This window comes from Phalacrocorax aristotelis, chromosome 4, assembly GCF_949628215.1.
Source record: "Phalacrocorax aristotelis chromosome 4, bGulAri2.1, whole genome shotgun sequence".
NCBI classification, from domain to species: Eukaryota; Metazoa; Chordata; class Aves; order Suliformes; family Phalacrocoracidae; genus Phalacrocorax; species Phalacrocorax aristotelis.
Window position 1 is genome coordinate 74,992,487 of NC_134279.1, and position 13,894 is coordinate 75,006,380.

Below are 13,894 nucleotides of genomic sequence, written 5' to 3' on the forward strand. Positions count from 1 at the left end.
GAGCAATACTAAATTAAAACCATCTACCTCATTTTTTTTTCTTCATGCCATCCAGCAATTATAAGGAGCTTTATCACAATCACCAAGTGCGGAGTACTTTTCATTTCAAATAAGAGTGAGTTTGATTTTATACTTCAGCAAATAAGGATACATTCATAAATTTAGCCTAAATACAAGATTTATTTAATTTTGTATTCAAAATAGCAATTATTCTCTGTGGATTTTCCACCTAATTAAAGTCCAGATATTTATTAACGTATAGGCACTATCATTTTTCAAATGAGTAACAAAGCACACCAAACACTATAATGCATCTTGCCCTTTTATTGTATTGTTTTATAAACAGAGGACTACATACAGAATCATCACTGCTATCACAACCATAAATGTTGCAGTGTCACTCTGATCCCTTTGGGAGTCAGAGAACATCCACTTGTCATTCATTCCACCTTTTTATCATAACAAGCTGCATATATCAAAACTCAGCTGTGAGCAACCATTTTTCTAAATAAAAACACAGCCAAAAAACCAGTGAACCAGTGCTTGCTAACAGGACTTTGCAAGATTCTTTAAGGTACCAGCAGAATAAACATGCACAATTGCAACACAAACCCTAGACATGCTGCCCCCTGACAGGTGAGCTGTGCTGGAAAAGTCACACGTTCAGTGCTAGAACTCTACCTCCTGAAAAAAACAACTCAAAATTATGCATTACTTTGGTTCAAATCTAAGTGGGAGTAAAGTAACCTCAGGTTGGTATTTTGCAAAGGAGTTGTGTTAAACCTATTATTTTATCTGTAAAATAAAATATGGTCTATGATAAGAACCTCTATTGCTCCCATCAGTCAGCTACCAGTGGTACAGTGGAGTGTAATGCTGCTAGAAGCACTATCTTGCTGTGTCATGCTGCCTCTCTTTCATACAAACTAGGTCCTGATGACCTATGAAGGGTTTTTCTAGAATACTACAAGGGACAAAGCAAATTTCTTACTTGGAATGCAGGTGCAAGGAAGCTTTTCCTTGCCGAGAACCACATGCCTTTCAAACAACTTTGGCAGAGTATATGGCAATACACCCCTTTGGGTTATTGAGTGCGAACGCACACAAACTAATAAGTTGGCAGTGGGTCACAGTTCCCTACTTCCCTGTGCCTAATGTGGTAGACTAAATGGGAGAGAAGCGGTTTGGAAACATGCAGATAGCTACCATCGCAACTCGCTGAGCAGCCTGACAGCAAAATAACAGCCACTTATGGGAAGACAGCCATATTAATAAGAGTTGGTAAAATGACTTTGAAAACCACTGTTGTTGATACTGCTCCCATATTCTTGTTTGTGTAAAAGTTTCTAGCCTGTACATAGATGCTCTAGCTGATATACAAAGCTCTATTAATTATACTTTGGGGATGATATTTTAAGTGCTATGAAAAATCTATTATTATCCACAAGAACTTTCCATTGGGGCCATTTTCTGCTCTCCTCCCCAAAACAAAGGAAAACAATAAGAAAGGATTTGCTATTCTTTTTCGAAGAGTAACAAGGTGCAATCTCATCATCTACTACTACTACACTGCCTAAATTGTTTTGTTCTCTCTTGTCTCTCACTGACTGCACCAGGACTATTAATAGTATCAGCCCTGTAACCCACTGCTATGGAGTGTAAAGTCCATGTAAGAGCTATGGACCATTTTGGTAGGACTTTAATATTTCTCAAACTACAGTTTGCAGGAGACTCCTGGGCAGGCAGGCGTTTTGTAGGCTCTCTGCCAAAACTCTCTGTAGAGGCCAGTTTGAGTGGTTCAATCCAGTATGTGATTTGCTTAATGAAAGACACTTCTCCAGACGATTTTGGCAGACACAATCAGTTCAATTGCCAGGCAGTATTCATGCGATTACAAATGTTACTGATCACATTAGATACTTAATAAATCTCTCCAAAAAGATCACAGCTACTGTGTGGCTCTGAAGAAATTAAAATTGTGATACAGATTACTGTGTTTGCAGTGCAGTGGACTACTGATACAATTGGGAACAAATACCTGCCTTGGACTGCCAAGCAGTCAGTGACAACTATTAATTTCTATATAAAGTCATGACTACTTGTTTGTAAATGTTTAGATATGCATCATTGCAAAGTAGCTTCCTTTTCATGTTAGGGACACATTCTACCATAAAGATATTAAGGAATTTTACTTCACTGACTTTCACAGATCTATGGCAATTCACATGGGCTGAGGGGTTTACCTAAGAGTCCAAGGACAATTTCTGGCTTGAAATACCAGAAAAGTGAGATGCTATCCTTACATGAAACCCATGAGTGAGACTTTGGCACAGTTTCTTCTGTTGACATTTCAGCAGATGCACTATCGCATACAGTAATGATAAAACACATCAAAGCAAAAATGATCTAGCCGAGCTGTACCTGTTTGGATAAAAATTGTTTTCCTTGCAGTGTCGTACAACTTGCACTCTGCATCTTCCTGTAATTTATTGAACAGCATTTTAAAAAAGAATAAATGTCCATTGGCCAAATCCCAGTGCTCTTTTCAGTGTATGGCACGAAAGCAATCACACAGGCCTCTCTTTTCTGCTCTCATGAAGAGGGCTTCTGTCTGCAAAAAAACATGGAATGAAAGAACTGAATATATCGCTTTAGAAGAGTATATAATTGATTAGACTTAATCCCTCCACACCGCTGTAGTCAAGGTGCTTTTCTGAGTGAAAAATCATCATTATTACTGCTGGTTTTCATCCAGAAAAAGTGGTGAAATAAGTATATTCAGAATTGAGATGCATGGAGAGTATTTTATAGTTTAAATGTTTTCATTTTCACAGTTAACTCCTAGGGAGTAGGCTGTCAAAATTATTAAAGTGTCCTTTATAAATGATGGGAAATGTTCCAGTTTCAACTGCACTGCTCTTAATTTCTTCACAGTGATTGATGGCTTCCTGTTGATGATGTCTTCAGTACTGTATAATTTAGTTGCACCAGATAGTGCTGAGGAGCCAGTTGTGCTCTCAGTTACACTGCTGTTTCTCTAGAATAACTCTGAGTTCAACCCAGCTGTCAGTCTAACCTTGTTTTCTGAAACTCATAATCTTTCAGGGCAGATCTAGACTTGAGTTTATGGCTCCTATTTTAACCTCAGATAATGTACTGACAGTTGCCTTATTATCAACTCCATTTGGAGCCATGCCCCCAGAACTCCATCGAAAGCTGAAAAACCGTTGTCTATAATTTAAAATTACTTGTTCTTGTTTTTGGAGCGTCTTAGTGGAAAAGCATTTACAAGCTTCTTTTTCTCTGTATCCAGGAAAAAAATTAACTTCAGATCCTCAAAGATATTTAAGTATCATTTATTTAATTGTGATCAAATAACTTAAATCTTTTGTGGGTCCTGGTCTCATTCTTTGAGAAACAAAGGCTGAATTTCTCAAACGGCACCATCATTTCAAAAGCTGAGTCTCTTGCAAGACTCAAAGTAAAACTGTTGGTTCAAGCAACTCACATTAGCAAGTGCACTTGTGACTGAAGAGAAACTCTTCCTGAGCATATCTTGTGGTTTTTACCCTGTGGCCTGTGGTCCCTGAAGTAGTCTGTAGACTGACTTTGAAGAGTTTCTTGAAGGGAAAAAAGTTACCAGGCTTATATTCACCATGAATGGGTTTCCCATCTGCACTGGAAAAAACCTTCAAAGGTTGAAAACCACTTGTTAAAGAATTACTAAAATTTTACTAAAATCTGTGTGAAACAACAAGGTCTTCAGCCTGCTGGTGTTCCTCTGACATGATGTCTCCTGACAACTTAGAAACAGCAACAGGCTAATTAACAAGGACACACAGTTTCCAAAGGAGTAGCTGGGCACCTCTACCTTGCTTGGCCAGCAGTACCTCTGTACCCCAGCAGTTCCCACGCTCTACTGCTCATTTCTTGTTCTCAGACTGCAAGCTTCTGCAGGGAGAGGCTGTTTCAGAACTGCCTTTCCCTCCCCTCCACAGCCCTCTATCCTTTTCAACTCAAACTTCCAACATCCACCTTTGCATTAAAGAGGACTTGTTCACTTCCCTTGTCTGCTTTCACTTATCAGCTTAGTGCAATGGCAGGCGTTATTAAACACTGCACCTCACTTGTACAGTGCAATCCTGGATGAGTGAATGATCTCATTGTTGGGAGCCCAGTAGAAATCATAGAATCATCTTAACATCACACAGGCTTATTGGATTTCACCGTAATGCCAACAAGCTGTCACTGTTGCCACAAACCCTGCCTAGGCATCACTCGTGACTATTTACAGGCAGGAAGAGCAGCTCTGGGAGCACTCAGTTGTGAACTGAAAGACTATGAAAAAGAAACATCAATTACAAAAACTAATTGTGGCCCTATTGGCATTGGCTTGGGAAGCCCCTGATAGGAACAGTCCTGCATGGGGCTTGTAACAACAACTTTCAAGACTTTTTGTTGAATGAAGTTATTTGTGTGTAAAACTCAGGAAATTATAGTTGGTCAGCATGAGCCAAGCACCAGTGATTAAGTAAGGATATGGAGGCTGGACTTTTCAGAGAATAGAAGGCCACAGTGTGCCATTTGTAGGGCCCTGGCCACTGCATTTCACTCTAGTATCTCTGCATCATTCAATAATTTGTATTTAACTAAAGCATCTCTTCCAGAAATGCCGTTGGGAGTCTCAGTCCAAAGGCTGGAAAAGATGGACATTTTAATACCCTTAATACACCCTTTATTTACTAGTAGTATTAAACTCTCACAGTTGTCAAAGAGTGGGTGATGTTCCAGATAACTGGTTATGCTTGTTTTCGTGATGCATTGTTCCTATGCCCCTTGTTCTGTAATACTGAGAGCTGTCTGAATCAGTGCCTTGGCATCTCAGGCCTGTCCAGGTCCTCACAGAAACAGAACTTTATCTTGTGGTGCTCTGGGAGCAGCCTCTCCCTTCATACTCTGCCTTACCTCTTACAAGACAGCGTTGCTCTCTGATGGGTTGTGTTCTCACACCACCCTCCAAATAGAAGAGCCAATACAGATATGTCCAAATATCTCTGTAAGTGGGAGTAAGGAATTTTGCTGCCTCTACTGCATTAAAGAAATCTTCCGAGTGCAGCTTAGACAGAAATTTAGTACCTCCTTTAACTTCCCATGTAAAGCCTGGTGACAGTATAAGAACCAACACAGCTGTGACTGCACATGGTCTTACCGTGCCATGTGTGGATACAAAACATTTCAGCTGAACCTAGTCCAAACAGGTGAGACCCTGCTATACACCAGTACAGCCCAGCGCAGCTGCTGGAGGTAAAGCCTCTCTGTTCACAGTCTACCACTTAACAGTTATTTAGTATTACACTAGTGCAACGTAACCCATACTGCACTCAGAGTTCTGCCCTAATCAATTTGCTATTGATAGCTCAAAAAAGCTAAAGTCACTCCAACCTTTATTGTGTGGGGCTCTACATGATTGCCCAAGGTCACAAGAAACCAAAGGCAAAGCAACATAATTGCCCTTCTGTGTTATAGTTTGAGACACATAATTGATTTACATCTCTTTGGTTGACTCTGCTGTGAATGACAATTTGAGTGGAGCATGACTTTAGAGGAACAAGGAGCCCTTCTCACCTACCAACAGAGATGGCACTGGTCAAAGGCACTGCGTGAACACTTAAAGGAACAGGGAGATGTGGCTGCGGACTGGTTTCACTTACCACAAGTTGCTTTACTGTCATATTGCCAGTGTTAATGGAGCTGTTAGGGAAGGAGAGGTAGGACAAGACATACATGGAGGGACTTTATTAGAAGTGAGGGACCTTCTGCTTCTTGCAAACTTCAGACAGCATGGGAACCACTGTGGTAAGTTCTACCCCAGCCAGTGTTTGTGCATATATATGAACCCACCTATGTATGCATTGCTAAAATCAGGGCATTTAACACTCCCTCATTTGTTGTTCATTGGGACCTTTGCAGCACAAGACCAGCATGTGAAGTTGCAAAACGCCATGTGCGCTGTGATACCTGAGCAATTGTGCTTCCCCCTTTTTCACGGAGTATTGATCTATGACCAAGGAATATATGTGCTTCCCTTTCCTCTCTGCCAGCTCTGCCTGCTACCTTCATGCTCTCTCATTCTCTTTCTGCTCCTGCCCAGTGAACAGTCCTCAGCTCAGAAGCAATGTTGTGGGAAAAGAGTAAATCATCTTTCTTGTTCTTCTCTCCTTCACACATCTTATTTCCTTCTCTGTTTGTTGCGGGGACTGTCTGGGGAAATTCCTTAGCCTGTTATGCAAGAAGTCTGACGAGATGATCTCTAATGGACCTGTCCAGCCTGGTAAAAATAATCTGTACTTGGTACAATCCCATTTGCTGAAATGGACGTGAGTCAGCAGAGATGTCACGTCTGCCGTACACAGACAGGCAGACCTGGCCGCTTGGAGATAAAGGCTAAGTAAAAGCATTTCTATAGAAACACATACCCGCGTGTCTAGATTATACGCCGTCTTCTTTAAATCCTGCAACGCCCTCTGCATGAACTCAAATGCATGGCAGTCAACACAGGGACGACCTGGAAAACAGTAGAGAATAAGACATCACTGTCACAGCATGAAATTTGGAGTGTGGTGGTTCAGAGAGGGAATACTCAGAGACCTTGCAATGCCAGGAGAAACCTCATTTTACCAGGCATCTGCACCTGCACGTGTACGAAGTTAGGGCTGCCTGTGGACAGGGCTGCGTCTATACTTGTACAAATGTGTAAGGACCAGCAAAAACACAAGAGCATTTTGCTGTGCGTGCTTTTCTGAACACAGCCCACACTTGATTCTGCCTGGTGCTGTGTGCCTTCAGCCCCCCGCCTCTCCCTTTAAAATGGAAAACCTCAAAACTTCTCAGACAGGGGTTAATTCTCAACAGATACACTGAAAATAGCAGTTTGCAGTGGTTCAGAAATCAGACAGGCAGGTCTGTTTTTACAGGAGCTCTTACAGAGCAGCTTGGCAAGGGACAGTGCCAGATCTGTATTTGCTTCCTTTCACCTGCTGCTGTATTTTTTCTCTGCCAGGAATGCAAAGCATCCCACTGGCTCTGCAGCTGGTGCCAGTGTGTGCGCACACAGGGGCAGGGCAGCAAAAAGGCAGAGAAGAGGAGGGGGAAGGGACCTGACAACAACTAAAACGGTTCACTTCTGGACCTGGACATTTCTGCTCTGTCAGGAGTCCCCCTGCACTAATATCAGGCCCTTTCATTCAGTCACCAAGTTAATGAAGTGTGGGTTTTCAGAAGAAGAAATTGCAGATACTGGAGGAGATGCGGGGGGAACAGGGAGAGAGAGCATTTTACATTGATCACAGAGCCCCCGTGTTGGGGGGAGTGCTGAAATCCTTGTCCATAGGCAGCCACTTGTGCTGCTCTGACAAAGCAAAGGGTGTGCAAAGCTGTTGCTGAGATAGCTGGGGAGCTGCCCAGAGCCAGAGAGCTGCCATGCAGTGCTGCAGCACCCCACACCTGGCACCCTGCTGCCAACATGCACTTCAGAGTTGATCCTGATGAAAGAGAGCAGCCAGAGTGCTTCTCGGTCCCCAGCAAGTCTCTTAGGGGATTTGACCTGTTGAGGAGGTGTTTTGCTCCCACCCATCCTCCTCCATCGCCCCTCCATGAAGCTCACTTCTCAGGGAGACCCAGGGATCAAGCCACGAATTTAATTCCAGGGATAAAGGGGGATACGAAGTCCCCACCTCTATAAGAACAGCATCACTCACAAAGATTCTTTCCAGGCCTGAGAGGAGTAGCAACAGGATGGTTTTGAGCACATTTTAAAGATACTCAACCCCATCTTGTTTTCAGTATTTGAGCAGTTTAGTAGTTCTCACTTCAGATCATGAAGCAGAGAGCTTAGAAAGAACCTGCATACTCAGTCTGCTGTCAGCAAATCCACCATTCACTTGGGGCCATGGCCTGCTCCTCCCCTTGCTGTGCTCTTCTCAGAAAGCACCCTGTCCTGGCTCCACCTCAGTGAAATGCTGCATACCCTGAAGTGCTTGTCACTAAAGTGTCCTCAAAATCAGAACTTGGAGAAAAATAAACTATGTGTCATAAATTAATGCATTCTGCTCTGCCAGTGTGGAGAAAGCATCTTTCAGGAGAGCCATGAATTCCACAGTCAGTCACTGCTTGCCACCCAGGAAGTCTTCCCAGGCCTTCACGAAGGCATGGCTGTGCAGGATCATTCACTGATCACTGAGCAGCAACTGCTCCTGAGTGGACAGGGAGGTACTAGTGGAATGGCACAGCCATGCCAAGTGGTTATTTCTGCCACCCCCCATGAAGCAGCTGCCCTGACATCAAAACAGCTTCTGCAGGAAAGTGGTGGTTGCACAGGGGATACCTGCCCGTACAGGATCAGCACAAGCAAAGCTTCTAACATGGCAGAGCTCCTCAAAGCCACAGTGCAGATGCAGCCAGTTCCACCACATAGTGGGATATTCACTCTCTAACATGGTTTCCCGAGCTGCCCTCCTCGATGGAGGGTCTTTCTCCAGGCACAGCTGTCTCTGGGTCAGGTTAGCGCCCCTGCCTGCTGGGAGCTAGCAGCCCTGCAGCGCTGGCAGTGGTAGAGCTTGTGTGATTCCTCCAACCAGCTATATCCCAGGATGGGACACATCATTTTGATTTCCAGCAGCACAGAGAGGACTCACTAAAGCAGCACCACTGGCGGATGAGAGGACAGCTGTACCTGGGAGGAGGTGACAAGCAGCTGGAGAGGTGGCTGGCTATAAACTCTTCCACCCATGCAGCCCTGCAGAGCATGCGTCTGTTCAGCACTTTGGGGACTGAACTAGGGCAGTGCTGATCTCTCCATCAACCATCTTGTACTAGCACAGAGCAACTTGAATGCAGTTCCCCAAATAAAATAAGGGCAATATCCCACTACCTGGAAAGCCTATAGCTACAGTCAGATTTTTACCAGCAGAGCTGGCCAAGTCCTGACTCTAGCCAGGCTTTTAATCAATTATACTAGCCAGACTCTCACAGTAGCCAATAGTAGATACTTAAGGAAGATATTAGAACAAGCCACTAGCAATGCTCTTCTAGCCTACAGAGAGACTGGAGGATATCCTGAGTCTGGCTGGTGTTTTTACATCTGATAAGCCTTCTATGACTTTTTCTCACATTAATTTGCCCTGTTGCTTCCTGAATCAGTGTAAACTTTTGGCATCTACAGCATCCTGTGGCAATGAGTTCCACAGCTCAGCTATTCACTGCATGGACAAAACACCATTCCTGTCTGCTCCAAAGTTAACATCTGCTGCTTTCATTTCCTGCCTCTGATTTTTGCATTGGAAGAGACAGTTATCAAATACTCACCATCTTTATCCCACTTATGACTTTGCTGCTCTCCATCATTCCCTGCTTCTGTGTCTCCTTTTCAGACCAAAGAGCTGGGCTGGTAAACTGACCTATCTAGCTGGACTTAATCTCTCCTCATGCTCACAATATTTTCAGTAGGATGCCCATGGACATTTCCCCAAGGTAATGATGTCTAAGGGTCTGTTTTCACAAAGGTTTTAAACAAATCTAAATAGGTGCTGTTGCCAATAGGAGCAATGCCACCCTGCTTTCTATCCCTGGCTACATGTTCCCCTACCTTTGCTTGCTCACAGAAGGAATGACCATGTAGTTGCTTGGTCAGCTGAATCACTGATCTTTTTTTCTCCATATCAGGTCCTGAATGCTCAAGTTCTGAGGCCAGACAAGAAATAGGGCAAGGACAGGAGGCCAAGTTATGGGGAGCAGAAGGGCAGAGGCAGCATAGGCTTACATCAGCCTAAAGCAATCATGAAACCAAACCTGAAGTCACATCATAGCAGAGTGCTATTAATTCCTTGCTGACAGCTGGGAACAGAGTATCATTCATCGGGAGACTTTACAGGTTTGTGGATTAACATAATGAGAATTATCAAGAGCCAGCTATAATTCTTTAAATGGGTCCTGTCAGCAAGAAGACTGTATGTGTCTTTGTGTGTTTGGGGAGAACTGGGGGAGCAGAGCTTAAAATATGCTTCTTGGCTTCTTCTTGGTAAAAAACTGGAACTGAAACCACTGTGGAAGTCCAATTTACTTTCCCTTGCATGCAGATGGCGTTTACTCTTTGTATTTCATGCACCTTGGCTAACGAAAACAGACTGACCAGCTTCTGTTCTTCAAATTCCACATTTCAGCTTTCACAGTGGGTGATCTGGGCTATAAATGCAATGGGAAGTTGGGGAAATTATTTGGTTCTTTTTAGTGGATTGCACAGAACTTTAAAGAAAAAATCTGCAAATATTAGTAACACCACTTCACACTTGAACAGTCTTTTGCTTATGCAAAGTGCTATGTGTAAAGTATAAGGATATGATTAATCACTGCTAATTAGCATTATTCATAAAAAGCTGGGCCTGGCTCTTTGGCTGGCAGAAAGTATGCCAAGTGGAGAACAGGTGATGGTACCCCAAGCCAGATATCAGTGCCATACACAGGGCAGGATCTGTCTGCAACGCTAAGAACTGACTCACTCTCACACTTCTCTTCTGTGACTCCTGCACCTCCCACACTTGCACGAGAGCATTGCTGCCCCTCTCCTGCTCGTGGTGCTGCAGGAGGGACACATTTCTCCCACCGAATGGGAGAGAGAGGCTGTAGTGCTGCGTGGTCTGTGAGGGACTGTTCCTGCTAAAGGCATGTTCCCAGTCCCATGTCATACACCTGGGAACAGAGAAAAGCATTGAGCACCACACTGGTCTGCCCTGCAGGAGGACACTTAGTATGATCCATGTGCATCATATATCCCAGTCAAGAACATATACTAGGGCCCCTTTTGCTCCCTGGGTCACCCAGGATCACACAGCCACCATTTTACCTGGGCTGACAGTATGGACTTAAGCACCAGCAACAGGAAAGGTGTGCACATGTGCTGCAGTACTACTGCCACCAAAATGGGTCAGCGCCCAGGAGGATCAACTCCTAGATGAGAAATAGCCAGCCAAGCTGACATCAAGCAGGAGAAGATCCAGGAATGTCTGTACTAGATCACATCAAAGGTCAGCCTGGCCCCGTGTTTTGTCTTCTATAGACTACATCTCTTGTAGTATGTTAATGTGTCTAGGAGCATTCCCAAGCTTTGACAGCAGCTGGCATGGGAGAGCTCATCTCTGGAACAGTAAACTCTGTTCCAGATAGGCAAATGGCATCTTGTCATGGACAAAATTGTGCCAGGGACCATTCTCGCAGGTTACTAGTGCAGTCATGTCCCCATGTCAGGGAACGTCCATCCGCACTGATTATAGATGTGACCTTCATGGCCAACAATGAATGTCTGTGAAAGAGCACAAGGACAGGGCAAGTACAGAGGGAAGTGGCCCCGAAGACCCCCTCAGGCCTCAGTAGTATGCGGAGGCAGCTCCTGAGCCAGAATAACTCCTGCTGTATCTAACAGGCCTTTCTAGATGTTTTTCCTTAACTTTACCCAATCAGTTTTGAAACCCCATGCCAACTTTTGCCAGCCACAGTGTCCTAAGGGAGGAGTTCCACAGGTTAACTATCAGGAAGAGCCGTGGTGGGCAAAGGAAAGTACCTGGAGCACTTAGCAGCTATGCAGCACTCAACAAATGGCTCATTCAGAGCATGCCGAGTTCCTTGTTGCTTTAAAACTCTGTCTCTGCAGCAGCACAAAACAATTTACAGTTCATGATCAGCTGAGAGTCTTCCCCTTGGCCTGGCTTCAGACATAAATACTGTTAGGCATTTGTAGCAATGCTACCAGCCTCCATAACTCAGGACAGAGCAGCATGTCTCTGCAGAAATACTGGCCACAGAAACACTCTGACCTGGCCTTCATTCCTCACTCTCACATGCAGGAGAGTAAGGCAAGACAAGGAATCATTCTCAAGGGCTCTTCAGGGGACTTAGTAGGTTGGCCACAGAATATCAAAACAATGAGATAACTCTTTGAGATTGGGGTCAGAGACCCTGGCCAAAAGTTTTGTTCTACAGATAAAATGGGAGTTTCCACTACACCAGCAGAACAAGGAATCACCATATACTTTTCCCAGAAATGTGTTGACTTGCCCCGCTAGCACAGAAAGGGCACATATAATTTATTTTTCAAACATGATTTTCTCCTTGAGGACATAAAATGGACTACTTGCCACAAAACTTATTAAAGTTAATTAATGCCTAGAAAACAGACACACAAAGTAGAGATGAGGTTTGTTTTAAAACAGACCAAAACTTAGCACTAATTAAAAAAGAGACAATTAAAAAAGAAGATAATTCAGCATTTAAGTCCTGTAGATACAAATACACATAGGTGTATTTGAAAACCGGTAATGGAATTATAGAAGAATAAAAGCAGGGACTAAATCAGGTCTTGTGTTAAATATTTTGGTAGTCATGTAAAAAGATAGCTGTGATACAAAGTAAGCATGACTAAGAACTAGAGATTGGTTTGTATGCAATAACATTCCATTTTTCCTTTTCCCCCAGAGGATATTTTAGTTCTCTAATGAGTGGATACGTCCCACTTGCTGTCACCAAAACACCCTAAGAACATTGACTCCACCTCCTAATATCTTTGAACTATTGCCTCATTTTGGAGCTGAGAAAGCTTAACTAGAGACTTGCTCAAAACGACAGAGGAAGCTAATATAAAGCTATGATCCAAATTCAAGAGCTCCCAACTCCACGGTGTGCTCAAGCAAGTCTGTCATATTTATTTATTTTTCAGGTTTGCAGAATAGCAGCATGATTTCAGGAATCTATATGTGATTTACAAATGCACTCTTTGGGTCAACTTCCCCTGTGCCAACCTATAGTAGTTACAAGAAAATTGAACTGGTCCTATTGTTCCAACCAAATACTAAAACAAGCAAAATGTAACACCCTAGTAGAAATAAACACAAATTTTCTTCTAACAATATCCAGACTAGCAAGGATGTCACATGTATTGTGGCAAATCTGGAAAAGAAACTCTCGAGAAGCAGATCTAAAAGACCTACAACCACAGAGCTTTAAAACAAGCTCCAATCAATATTATAGTATGCAGTTAGTAGTTTTCCTAAACAACTACCAATCCTTTGCTTGCTTGCTGTTTTCATGTGCTTTCCTGGCACATTACAAATTCATTGTTACTCCCTCGCTAATCAGGCAATGCAATGTTCCCCTGGAGCTTAATGTCTGTGCGGCTGCTATGGGTTAAGCGGAGGAAACAAAGCAGGACGTGGTGCAGCAGGAGGGCATGAGTGTGCACAGCAGGTACGTACTTTCTGCAGGAATGACACTCCCAGAGTCCTGACTGGCCCCTACAAGCCTCACACTTAGCAGGCCAACCACCGAGATGAATGGGATCGCCACACGCATCACGCTCCAGACAGACGGCAACGCCATTACTCTCATCAATAATTCAAGCTTTCTTCCCTGCCTGAAACAAGGAGAAATAGTGAAAATCAGAAGTTTGCTCCCAGCATGCTTCCCACAAAGGAGTGGACGAGACATGGTAAGCACAGACCCGCATGTACATGCAAACCCACATGCACACATCGCTGCAGTGACACGCCATGGGCTTGCGATGCACCCCAAGGACCAGTTTGCCAAGTACCTGATCTTTCTCTTCGCCTGTGTGCCAGACCCTCGGATCAGCTGTAGCAAGCTTGCGAGGCTCCAGCAGCCACTCTGAGCATGCGCTCCCCCTGCATCCCCCCTTCCCCGATTAGGGTCATTGCCATGGAGATTTGCTATAGCAACACTGAAAATTGGAGCTGCCAAGGGGAGAAGATTTAAAGGGACCACAATGTGGTGGACGGTCGCTGCTGTACTCCTCCTCTGCCTCCGCTCCTTGAAGGCCATGTCGTCTCCTTGG

General features: G+C 43.9%; 1 protein-coding gene across 1 annotated transcript; it reads right to left on the bottom strand.

Annotated features, from left to right (window-relative positions):
• Positions 1-304: 304 nt before the first annotated feature.
• Positions 305-13,894, bottom strand: NICOL1 (NELL2 interacting cell ontogeny regulator 1). Its single transcript, XM_075092049.1, has 4 exons — positions 13,634-13,894; positions 13,299-13,456; positions 6,477-6,565; positions 305-2,611 (listed from the first exon to the last, which is right to left on the bottom strand). Exons 1-4 carry the CDS (start codon positions 13,879-13,881, stop codon positions 2,546-2,548), a joined length of 561 nt encoding a protein of 186 aa, XP_074948150.1. The 5' UTR covers positions 13,882-13,894; the 3' UTR covers positions 305-2,545.

Bases quoted from the DNA above. Each gene is read 5' to 3' on its own strand.
- NICOL1 (XM_075092049.1), bottom strand. From the start codon at position 13,881: ATGGCCTTCAAGGAGCGGAGGCAGAGGAGGAGTACAGCAGCGACCGTC. The intron at 6,566-13,298 runs GTACGTACCTGC...ACTGTTTTCCAG, and splicing joins GAGTGTCATTCCTGCAGAAA to GTCGTCCCTGTGTTGACTGC. The intron at 2,612-6,476 runs GTATGTGTTTCT...GTTTTTTTGCAG, and splicing joins CGTATAATCTAGACACGCGG to ACAGAAGCCCTCTTCATGAG.